This window comes from Camelus dromedarius, chromosome 9 (assembly GCF_036321535.1).
Source record: "Camelus dromedarius isolate mCamDro1 chromosome 9, mCamDro1.pat, whole genome shotgun sequence".
Lineage (NCBI taxonomy): Eukaryota > Metazoa > Chordata > Mammalia > Artiodactyla > Camelidae > Camelus > Camelus dromedarius.
In genome coordinates, this window is record NC_087444.1 from 80449868 (window position 1) to 80462044 (window position 12177).

Below are 12177 nucleotides of genomic sequence, written 5' to 3' on the forward strand. Positions count from 1 at the left end.
GGTTTGACGTCCATCCCGGCCCCAGCCTCCTCGGAGGCCTTGCGTGGGTACCCTCGGCGTCCTTGGCCCCGTGGACTGAGCCCAGCCGTGTCTGTACAGCTGTCGCCCCTTTTGGCCCTTCCGTTCTCCATCCACCATCCCAGGCGCCCCCTTTAGCCCTCTACTCGTCCTAGCTATACACTCCCTTGAGAGCTGAGTGCTGGAGAGGCGCCGAGGTGAGGATTAATACCCAGAGCTGATATGATTGCAACCATCCCAGGGGGTCTCACGCTTCAGACATGGTTGATCCTGGGACCCACAGAGCCCCTTCAGACTTAATTTCTCTCTTCCTCTATCCCTTCCTCTCCATTCTTCTCACCTGCTCTGCTCTTGCTGCTGCTGCTGTTGATGATTCTTTTTTGTATAGGACGTCTCCACATGAGAGTTGATGACCATTCTGCAGTTTTCAGCCAAAGCCTCCGGTGGTTTCTGTTGCCCAGTCTGATTCATGTGTGCATTCTCGGGCCAGTTGCTGAGGCCCTTTAATTAAGGTCCCATCTAGGGATGTGATATTCACTGCCTGGAAAGGTGACACTGGAGTAACCAAAGCTAGACTTGTGTGATATCTGATCTTGTGGCTTCCCCGCCATCTGGTGGGGAAGACTTGAGCATGCAACAAAGTGCTGGGCAGAGGGGGCCATGGTGTCCAGACCAGGAAGGAGGCAATAGCCTAACTGGGGCAGGACTGGAAGTGGTGCAGCTAAGCTGTATATTCCTTGTCACTCTCATGGCAACCCAAGTGGCAGAGAGGCACAGGTGGCTTGGGTGGCAAGGGTGCCTGTAGCCCCTGGGCCTGCAGCCTCTTAGGAGGCAGCACAGGGTTCAGCATGTGCAAAGGCCTGAGGGAAGCTGGGGCCAGTACCTTGGAGAGACTAGGCAGAACGTGCTGGGCGAGTTGTGAGGGTGGAAGTGCATCTCAGGGTGGTAGAGTAGCCTCTGGGAGTGGGAAGAAAGGGTCTGCTTTGGGAATGAGGGACCAGGAGGTGGCAGGGAGTGGAGGTTGAGTGCTGTGGGCATCCAGGCTGGAGATGGATGGCTGGGATCAGAATGGAGCTCAGGGGTGAAGAGAATTGGATAGATTTGGGAGAGAACAGTATGGGCTCAGGTACAGACAGTCCAGGGACAGGGTGGCTGGGCACTGTTGTAGCTTTCTTGGATGACCAGTGCTTGGGTATTCCTCCCATGGCTCTGGCCAGGTGGGGCCGAGTGGTCATCTGTCCAAGCCCTCAGCGCTGCTCACAGTATGGTAACAGTTGGGTTTTCAACCTGCAGCCACATAACTAGAGTGCAGAGGTGTCCCAGGCCATCTGCAGAAAGGAGCTCTCATGGGCAGCTTTCACATAGCTGTTCATGGTTATTTCTTTTCGGCTGGTCTGGCAGGTAGGTCCATGGACTTCTCACAGCTTCTGGTGTGGGGCCCTGGCTGAATGTCTCCATGTTTTTCATGTTTGTCCTGATTTTTCCTGTGTGGAGTATCATGTTTTTAAGTAGCTCTATCTGCACAGATTTCCCTTCATGTTCTTCACAACATGAAGGTGATCAAAGATGACAGCTTTCTTGTTCTTTTTGTTTGTCATTATAAAAATCACACAATCTTGTAGAAAGTCCACATTACAGGATTTATAAAGTTCTGGCAACATTCCTCCAACCGGAGACCACTAGCTGACTCAGTGTTCATTCATGTGTCTTCCTTGATGCAATACTCCCAGCCTCTCCCCACCTTCCTCTCCCTTCTGATTTTACCTATCCCAGACCAGGTTTCTTAGAATCCCCTTTGTGGTCAGAGAGAAGAGTGAGTGCTGTCAAAGGGCCCAGGGGACCTCCGGCCCTCCCCTGCCCTGGATTGTGCCACACAGCAGGCGTGCCCCTGCAGGAGGAAGTGCTGGCTTTGCCAGAGACAGTGGAGGCCAGAGTGGCTCTGGTCCTGGATGGCACTAGGCCGGCAGGGAGGTGGAGAGAGGAAAGGAGTAGGGAGGGGAGGAAGGGGAGGAAGGGGGCCGAGGCAGGGAGCATACCTTCCCTAGCATGATGGGTGGAAGCCCCTGACTCAGGCTGGCTTGTCTTTCCCTGATCCAGGGCCAGTCTTGTGGAGGTCAAGGTGACTTACAGTGGCCAGGGAAGGTCCAGCTGCACTTCTGGAAGAAGCTTGGACACACAGGCCTGGAAAGGCTGTTCCTGGAACTGTCTAGGACAAGGGCAGCCTGACATCTGCCTAAAGTGGGGTTTAAGTCCCAAGCCAGACCCTGCTGCATGAAGACCCCCTCTTTGGAACTGCTTCTTACCCCTTGTCTCTGGCACTAACAGCACCCACTGGTTGGGTGGGGGGCTGTGTCAAGAGCCTGAGCAATGGGATGGAAGAGGAAGATAGGGCAAAAGAAGCAATGGCATAGGAAAAGGCTGGAGGATTCTAGAGATACCTGCCCTCGAGTCTGCAGGATAGTGAACATGCACTGGCAGCGTCTGTCGGTTTTTATGTAAGCTGCTGCCAGCTGTGTTTCCTGACTTGCTATGGAATGTACTCCTGATGAAGACCTCCCAGTGTGCGGGGCCAGGGAGGGGCGAGAACGGCCCACAATGGGAACGATCACTAGAGGGCTGTGGAACTGGCCCTGAGCCTGCAGCCAACTTTGGTTCACAGACTGGATGCCGTCCCATCCTAAGCTCCCCCCACCCCCATCACCTGCGGGTAGTAAACATGTGGGAATGGGGGAAAGCCCCACAAGAATATGAATTCCCAGATACAACCTTGAAGCTTTTACACCTAAGAAATGCCTTCCTAGGTTTAAAATTTCATGAACACATCCTCAGGCTGGCTCCAGCCTGCTGGGCACCAGTTTGATAATTCTGCTGTGCCTGATGACCGCCAGCTGGGGAAAGCTGTGCCAGCCCAGGTCCTCCCCTGGCAGTCGGCTTGGCCAGCGGAGATATGGGTCAAAAGCAACATGGACAAACAGCACAGGAGTCCCTGTGCAAGGGGGGCACCCCAAGACCTGGGCAGGCGCCGCTCGAGGGGCCACCACTGCAGGGGGCCATGGCTGTTACTGGAACTGTGTGGTTGCAGAGGAAGTGGTGGATGGGTGAGGTAGGCAGAAAGGAAACCACGCGGACAGGGAGGCACCTACTGGGTGAAGATCCAGACGCAGATTCTGCGTGCTGTTTATTGAGCACCTACTGGTCGCCAGGCCCTAAGAGGATGGGCTGGTACCCATGCCATCGCAGGCCTCACAACAAACCTGTGAGGTAGGTATTCTGCACCCAGGCTCCTGCACAGAGGACCAAGGTGAAGGCAGAGAGTGGGTGCAGCCGGCACTGGCTTTACTCCGCGCTGTGGACACGCTGGTGCTGGATGAGCTTGGTGCTCTGGTGGAAGCGGCGGCCACAGTCCTGGCAAGCGAAGGGCTTCTCGCGCCTGTGGGTGCGCAGGTGCTGTGTAAGCGTGGGCCTCTGGCGGAAGGCCTTGCCGCACTCAGGGCAGGCGTAGGGCCGCTCGCCCGTGTGGATGCGCCGGTGTTGTGTGAGATTGGCGTGCTGCCGGAAGCTCTGGCCACACTCCGGGCAGGCGAAGGGCCGCTCGCCCGTATGGATGCGCTGGTGCTCGGTGAGCCTGGAGACCTGCGTGAAGCCTAGGCCGCACTCGTTGCAGTGGTAGGGCTTCTCGCCTGTGTGCGTCCGCTGGTGGCGGGTGAGCTTCAGACGCTGGCTGAAGCGCTGGCCGCACTCCGGGCAGGCGAAGGGCTTCTCGCCTGTGTGGACGCGCAGGTGCTGCGTGAGCGTGGGCCGCTGGCGGAAGGCCTTGCCGCATTCGGCGCAGGTGAAGGGCCGCTCGCCTGTGTGGATGCGCCGGTGCTGCGTGAGGTTGGAGCGCTGCCGGAAGCTCTGGCCGCACTCGGCACAGGCGAAGGGGCGCTCGCTGCTGTGTACGCGCCGGTGCTGCAGCAGCACTGAACGGCGGCCGAAGCGCTCGCCGCACTCCACGCAGCCGAAGGACTTGTTGCCAGTGTGCACCGCCTGGTGCTCCAGCAGCACGGCACGCCGAGCGAAGCTCTCACGGCACTCGCTGCAAGGGAAGGGGCCTGGGGGCTCAGGTGCGCCTGGAGGCGCGGGAGGTGTCGCGCCGGGGCCTGGGGGGTCGCCGTGGATGCGTTGGTGCTGCAGCAGGTTGGAGCGCTGCCGGAAGCTCTGGCCGCACTCGGAGCAGTGGAAGGGCTGCTCGCCCGTGTGCACGCGCCGGTGCTCCTCCAGGCGCGCGCTGCGAACGAAGCCCTGGCCGCAGTCGCCACACACGAACGGCCGCTCCTCGGTGTGAGTAAGCTGGTGGCGCAGCAAGTGCGAGCTCCGGCTGAAGCTGCGGCCGCACTCGCCGCACACGAACGGCCGCTCTCCCGTGTGTATCTTCTGGTGCCTCAGCAGGTTGCTGCGTTGGCTGAACACCTTCCCGCACACGTCGCAACGGCCACCTCGCACGGCTCCACCGCCTGTGCTGGGGCGACCCCGACCCCGGCTCCGGCCCCTGGGGGCGCGCCAGCGAGCAGCGGCCAGCCCCGGGCCCACGCCCTGGCAGGCGTCATTGGTGAGGCCCTGCTCAGCTACTGGGCCGCTAGGGAGCACAAGCGCTTGTGAGAAGCCACCTTCGCGGGAGGGCGATTCGAGTCGGCCCCTGAGGCTGGCTACGCCGAGGTCCCAGGGGATGTGGAGGTGGGGGCTCACAGTGCCCGGGCCAACAGAAACACTGTCCATCTGGAGTGTAAATCCTGCATTGCACAAGGAGACCCCTCACTCATGATGGAACCCACTTGTCCCCGGACCCACTCCAGCCCTGGGGAAAGGGTATCAAGTAGAGCAACCTGAATCTGACCAAGGAGGCGGGACAGACGTGGTGCTGCTGGGGCGGGGATTCTATCCAGGCAGGCTTTCCTAAGGAGGTGACAACTAGACAGAACCTTGCCGGAGGTGGAAGACTGAAAAGCTGGGGACGACCTCTATAGATCTGACTTGGGTTTGCAAAACTGCCTTTCTGGAAGGGCAAAAGTCGGGCAGGTGGCCACTGCACTGTCTAGGTGGTGATGGTTGCCACAAATGCAGAGGAGTGGGTTGGTCTGAGGGAGGCTGAAAAAGTGGAGCCAACAGGAAGGGAATGAGGGACGGGAGGGAGGCAGGGGATACAGGCGCCAGGACTTTTGCCTGTGGTGCCTTGCCTGAGATGCCCACGGGGCGTCTGAGGGACCGACACCACGTGCAGGCTGTGTGGCACAGAATTTAGGGGCCCAGTCTTCAGAGAAATGTGAACGTGGGTGCCATGGCATGTACATGGCACATGGAGCCCTGGGCCTGCCTGTGATCAAAGAGGGGTGGGTGTCTGGAGGAAAGGAGCAGGTCTCAGCCATGCTGTAAGCAGGCCATCATCCGAGGCTGGGTGAGGGAGGAGGTGCGGGCGGAGGCAACAGACAAGGAGGAAGCCCCGAAGAAGTTAAACCAGGGAGACTGAGATAGCAGCAAGGGCTTCCGTAGGTGACAGAAAACGCGTATGCTGTCAAAGAAAACTCAGACAAATTATACTGCATCAGAGGCAATCATTTGTGCTCAGCAAAAACAACCTTGGAGTCAAAAAATGAATGACAAACTGAGAAACTCTCCAGAGGCAAAGGGCCAGTTAACAAAAGTAAACGGTGCCCACCAATCAACAAGAAAAACCAACGACCTGACAAAGGACAGGAAGAGGAAATGTAACTGAGGCTTAAATCCCTTAAAATACGCCCAGTCCCCTCCTAATAAGAAAACCGCGTCTTAGAGCCGTACTCCAGGAACCTAGGCATCTGTGTGCATTGCTGGTGAGCATAAACAGAAGCCAGGGTGGCAAAATACATCAAAATGACAAATTTCCCACAATCTGATCCAGCAATTTCACTTCTAGGTACTTCTCTGACAGTTGTGTTTCCCCCGTGGGAAATGACCTGTGTAGGTGGTTTCTCGGTTCTCACTGAAAAATGACCCAAAGGAATGTCAGTAGGAGTCTGGGCGGATAAACAGGGGTGCCCCTAGTGACCATACCCAGGCTCTACGCCGCTGTCCAGAGAGGGCGCTGGCTGCCATGTGTTGAGGTGGGAAGATGCCCGGAAAATGTCAGGTGTGGAACAGGTGAAGATTAAGTATGGATTTATGTTTTAAAGACCGGAAACGAGTATACGTCTGAATTTGTGTTTGTTTTTCTATACACAGAACCCTTCTGGAAGGACACACCGAAAACTGGTGATGCGAGCTGTTGGGAAGCAGGACTGTGTGACACCAGCAGGGGAGGGGCATTCCACTGTGTACTCCCTTGTGCCTTTTAAATTTCCTAACATGTAGATGTATGAGCTATTCAAAATGTTCTCATGATTGGGTGGGAGGGTACAGCTTAGAGGCAGAGTAAGTGTTTAGCATGCACGAGGTCCTGGGTTCAATCCCCAGTACCTCCATTAAATTAATAAAGTTGATTACCACCCCTTCCCCTAAAAAAAGGCCTGAAAAAACATTCTCAATGAAAACACTGGGTGCACAGAGGACGCTGAGTTGAGGGCAAGGGGAGACGCCTACAGACCTGATGGTCCAAGGGATGAATCTACATCCCTGAGACAAGGACCTTATGAGAAAGGAACGAGCTCAGACCCTAACTAATAACTAACAAGACACACAGCACGTGGGGAATTCTGGGTAACAATGGTATCTATTTGAATTTGTTTCATCCTGAAACAACATTAAAAACCACAATAAAGGTTTTGTTTTGTGTTTCTTCAAGGCATAAAGTCCACAAAGATGAAGAGAAGAGGAAACAAACAAAACCCCGACATTTTCTGCTCAGGAAAGCAAGTGGGAAATGGTAACTGTAGAGCAGACTGGAGAAGGTGAATATGAGCTAGCAGTGGAGAAAACTGACAAAAATCAACTTGTTTTACCCCAGAGGCTGGACAAGCTTAGGAGCTGAAGGTACCAGGTCCCTCGGGCCATGCAGGTGAAGCGGCAGGGTCCCTGCACAGAGCTGCCCTGGACTACGTCTGCACAGAATTCTGAGAAGGCTGTGGGCCCTGCTGCAACCCTGATCCTGGAGCCCTTCTCCCATCCTGGCAAAAGGCTGGGTTGAGGGTGGGAAGCTGCACTGAGGAAGTCGTGGGAGTAAGGGAGGTCACACTGGGTGCTAAGATGCCAGCCTCTCTCCTGGGATGCTGAAAAGAGGCTCGAAGTGCCTTCTGGGAACACTCAGAGGAAGGAACTGAAGATAATCCCAGCAAGGCTGACTCAAGGCAGCCCAGCCAGACTGCCCAATGAATCCTCCAGTAGCATCCACTCATGCACCCCCACCCTCTCATGTCCCCTAAGAGGTAGGTCTCCCCCATGTCCCTCCCTGCCCTGGTTAGTTGTCCTGGCCACTATGGCCCTCCTCCACCTGCTCAGAGCTGCCAAATTTGTGGTCCCCTGTCTTACACATAAGCAGACAACTTGGAGGAGTCAGAGACCATACTGGGAGAAGAAAACTTAAAAAACAAGTTATTGTCATCCTCAGAAAAATAAGGAAAGACGTTACAGCTATAAGTAACAACAGAAGGTCGTTATAAAAATGAACATTCAGGGAATAAAAACACTCCTGGAAAGGAAAACTATCATAGTAGGTAAGAAAATCTCAAATGAATGTCTGGAAGATGTAACTGAAGAAATTTTCTGGAAAACAGAGCAGAAAGTAAGGGATGGGGTATCACAACAAAGAGAACATTTGAAGACCTGTCCAAGAGGCCAATAACCAAGTAACAGGCATTCCAGAAATAAGAGAATGAAACAACAGAGGAGAAGGAAATCAAACAATTCAAGCCCATTTCCCACAACTGAAAAATGGAATTTCAGACTGAAAGGGCTCACCAACAGTGGTGATAAAAAAAGGTTTGAGACTGAGTTAATAATAAAAAAAAAAATGCTTCATCCAGCCAAAATTCAATGCAACGTGGAGCATTAGACAAATTGTTCCTGCTACGTAACATATCCGAGAACAACCTCGTGCACCAAAGTTGACAGGAAGCTCTGGCAGGACAAGGGAGGGAACCAAGAAAGGAGGGTCCAGGGAACAGAGAGGAAGGGGAGGCTGTCTGGGTGACAGCAGATGGGGTGGTGTGGGAGGTGGATCACAGAGGGTCCCGGACAAAGCCTGACCCCTACGCTGTGTCAGGGTCCCTCTGCCTGCCCACCCTGTTCACTAACCTGCTGTTCTTGCCAGACCCCAACCCATCTACCCTGGCACCCATCAGTTGGATACCAGCCTGGAATCCGGGGGCCACCCAAGACAGCAGCACTGGGAGAGGATGGGGGCTTGGGGAACACAAGTCCTGCTCTCAGAGTTTTCACTGGTGGGAGCAGCAGCTGGAGGGGGCATGAGGTGAGTGGAGGGCTTGGCTTTTGAGGGCAGAAGATGCTAAAACAGGTTGAATGGGGCAGGGGATACCCAGGGGATAGAGGAGCTCACAGGCCACTTGAACAGGTCCAGGAGTGGGATGGACAGATGTGCTGCTGCCCATGCAGAGGGCCCTGTGTTACTCACCTGGGGAGAAGATGCTCCCAGCTTCCTCCTGCCACAGGGCCCCAGGGTGCTCCCTCCACAGGGGGCCCTCAGGCCCAGTCTCACTATGGGGAGAGGCCGGGTCCAGCGACATCCCACAGCCCTGCAACCACAGTGGTCACTGCACGTCTGTCTGGCTAGGCCCAGGGAGGAGCCTACCCAACCTCCACCCACTGAGGCTCCCAGCGCAGGGATGGGGCGTGGCTTGTGCTGGGCTCACCTGGGCCTCCTCAGGTAGGAGCGTGGAAGTGGCCTCCTGGGGGTTGGCTAGAGGCCCAGAATCCAGAAGCTCTGGAGAGGAAGGGTGGGGGGTCAGGTGGCCCAAGGGTGTCCCCTGCCCTGCTGCCCTCCTCAGTGGTGTGCCAAGTGCTGGGGTCCAGGTGGGGTGAGACCTGGGTGTAGACATGGGGCCAGGCACGGCAGGGAGGCTCTAAGGGCTGACACGGGAATGGCGGAGACTGTGGGTGGTCATGTCTGGCACCTGCCTGGGAGGCACACGAGAGAGGGACAGGCCCCTAGCACTTTGGGTCCTCCCCCAGCTGTGCCCACCCATACTCCAGCCTGCTGTCTGCTCCCCAGCAACTAGCTAATGTCCCTGGGGAGTGAACCCCACATGCCTCCCACATACAGAAACCCCAACAGCCAGCTCCGTGTCAACAGAGGACATGGAAGGACAGTCAGGCTTGGTGTGCAAGGGATAATGGTGTCCACTGGATGGGAGGGATGTAGGGTCCACTGATGCATGGGAACAGTTCCATCTGGCAGGTGACCGGCCCAGTGGGCTTCAGCCAAGATCCCCTGGTCCATCCACTAAGGCCCTGGGCCATGCCCACCTTGCCTGTCCTTACCTGGGTCCTCTGTAACCTCAGGCTCCTCTTTCATCCGAAGGCCCAGTGGCGACTCCTGTGTGGCCCCAGGGGGCATCTCAAGACCAGGTTCCGGAGTCTGAGGCTTGGTTTGATGGAGAGGCTGGAAGTCGGAGGGCTCCATCTTCTCTGATAGCACCTCCTGGCCCTGCACCTGGACTGTGACCTGGGGAGATGCCCCACCACCATCAGGAGCTCATGCAGAGATTTGGGCTGTATGCAAGCGTGGGGTCCATGGGCATACAGTCGATCTCGGGTCCCCAGGGGTGCTGACTCACTGGGTCTTCCAAGGACCCACGTCCACCAGGGACTGAGCCAGGAGTTGAAGGGGCCACCTATAGTTGCTCTCCTGCTGCCGACAACCAAGGCTGCCTGGTGCCCTCCTTCCCTCCTCACCCTGCTTCCCATGTCTGTGACTCCAGGTGATGTAGCAGTGGGCCAGTGATGCTGGCCTTGGAACCCTGTCTACCCTGACTGCTATGGTGAGCCCTTCCAAACCACAAGGGACCAATGTCTGGCTGGGTTCAGCACCCCCCAGCACAAGGCAGAGATGGATTCTGTTTCAGCTCAGGACCACTGACTCACCCATCTCCGGGGCCCTCCTGGCTCCCGGCGCAGCCCCTCGACCAGGGCAGCAGCCTCTTCAGGACTGCTTGGCCGCTGTCCCCGCACGCGGGCCTGGATCTCAGGCGGCAGCGCGCCCAGGAACTGCTCCAGCACCAGCAGCTCCAGCATCTGCTCCTTGGAGTGCACCTCGGGCCGCAGCCACTGGCGGCACAGCTCCCGTAGCCGGGCCAGGGCCTCTCTGGGACCCACTGCCTCCTCATAGTGGAAGTGCCGGAAACGCAGTCGAGCGGCCTCGGGGCCAGGATCCCACGGGGCGCCTTCACCCTCCTCCTCAGAGTCCTCCAGCTTCACCATGACAGGCCCCTCATCTTCTGGGGGTGTGTGGCCTGGGGAGCCCAGTGCTGCGGGCCTCATTGGAAAGACCAGGCCGGGGCTCTGAGGCTAGTGTCCACCCCTGGGGGAGGAATGGGATGAGGCTTCCGCGATGAGGACAGACAGTGGTGGCAGTGCTTATTGAGTGCCTACTGTATGCTGTGCTGTTCAGTCCTGAGACCTGCCCCGAGTGGAAGGCGGGTGAGGAAACTGAGGCACAGAGAGGGGGTCACACCAAGGACCTGTGGGACTGAGAAGCCCTTCAGGAGCCACCTGTGTCCCTGGCCTCTTTAGCTGGGCCTCTGCAGAGTCTCTGGTAGCCCCTGCTTCTTAGGCCCAGAAGACACCTCCTCTCTCCCCTAAATCCCACCTTTCTTCTACATGCACCACCTAATCCTGCCCTGCACCCTCTCCCTAACAGGTGAATGACACCTACACCACCACTACCGCTGCTGCCCCCAACGCCAGTCCAGCACTGCACCACCCAGCCTCTCACCAAGTCTCCTACCCTTCTGCTCCCAGCTCGGTTCCACAGGGCAGCCTCCCTCCACCTGCCCCACCCCACACCTGTGCAACGTCACCTGTGTGGCCCAGCCCCTAGACAGCATCCTCCCCCCATTCAGTCCCATTCTCTGAGCCCAACTTATCACAACATGCAATGCCCCATTATCTCCTCCATCTCCTGACTTAGGTGGGGCTAATAGGTAATGGGGGAGTTCCCAGGGGGAGGTACAAAGACCCCAAGAGACCACTGGACCCGGAGCCTGCAAGCAAAGTCACAGATTCTGATTCAGCCTATTGGCCATTTAACCTTGGCATGTCGCCAAGAGCCTCCGTGAATCACTATTTCTTCATCTGCAAAAGTAGGCAAGCCCTGCCCCCACCCTACTCCTGCAGCAGGAGGTAAGGTGCGAGCTTTGTGAAGAAGTCTGTTTATTAAGGGGGTGCATTCGACTTCGAGGGCCGCCTGATCCCGTGAGTCTAACCTTCGCTCCTCAAGGTTTCAAGTCAACCTGAAACCCTGGGAGAAAGTTGGGCCTCCCGTAAGCCGGCCAGCCCTGTGAGGTTTCCTAAACTACATTTACCAGAAGTCTTGGCAGGCACCTTCTGCTTTAGGGAACCGGGCAGGTCCGGGTGCCGCCATGGCAACGGGGGCGGGGCTGCCAGACTGTCGCCGTGGCAACGCGCAGTAATTGACGAGCCTCGCGCGACAGCGCTGGGCCGGTCCACGGGGAGCGCCCAGGCCCCTGCCCCGCGCTCCCGGCCCCACTGGGCCGCCGCCCCGGTCCCGCCCGAACGTTCCCGGTTGACGGGCCCCCGCCCTCACCTCCGCGCTCAGCGGGCCGGTCCGCGCTTCTGAGCATGCGCACTCGCCGATTCCCCCTCCCTGGCCGGACTAAGTCTCCCAGAATGCTCCACGCACCAGCCTGAGCGCCGCCTTGCCCTCCCCCCAAACCCCGCTGCTTCCCGGGGCAGTGTCGTTCGCAACGCTCAGGTCACACTCCGGGCCGCGTCTTCCCGCGCTCCCGTCCTCACGTCCAGGCGTCCAGGCGTCCAGGCGCCCGTCGACGCGCGCTAGCTTCTCAGGGGGCAATGGGCGGCAGCACCCTCTCCCTAACCGCGCATGTCCCCCATCACGTCTCCCTCAATTCTCTGCGGGGCTTTCGAGGATTAGCAGGACTCTGCACCAATCACTGCCCTCGTCACGACGCCGTCAGCCCCCCATCTCCATGGCAACCGCCTGCGGAGCCTGGG

At 57.5% G+C, this 12177-nt stretch overlaps 1 protein-coding gene and 1 long non-coding RNA gene across 4 annotated transcripts; one reads left to right on the forward strand and one right to left on the reverse strand.

Moving 5' to 3' along the window:
• Positions 1-3183: 3183 nt before the first annotated feature.
• MZF1 (myeloid zinc finger 1) lies at positions 3184-12169 on the reverse strand. 3 transcript variants are annotated; one of them, XM_031457454.2, is made up of 6 exons: positions 11750-12169; positions 10069-10504; positions 9466-9649; positions 8838-8908; positions 8600-8720; positions 3184-4790 (listed from the first exon to the last, which is right to left on the reverse strand). In XM_031457454.2, exons 2-6 carry the CDS (start codon positions 10462-10464, stop codon positions 3355-3357), a joined length of 2208 nt encoding a protein of 735 aa, XP_031313314.1. In that variant the 5' UTR covers positions 10465-10504; positions 11750-12169; the 3' UTR covers positions 3184-3354. The 3 variants fall into 3 exon arrangements, with proteins under 3 accessions (XP_031313314.1, XP_031313315.1, XP_031313316.1); XM_031457455.2 differs by having other exon boundaries at positions 10069-10603; positions 11750-12168; XM_031457456.2 differs by lacking the exon at positions 11750-12169 and adding an exon at positions 11508-11672.
• Positions 4788-8002, forward strand: LOC116154691 (uncharacterized). The gene is made up of 2 exons (XR_004138630.2): positions 4788-6386; positions 6815-8002. It is a non-coding gene; the product is annotated as an uncharacterized LOC116154691 (long non-coding RNA).
• Positions 12170-12177: the final 8 nt, after the last annotated feature.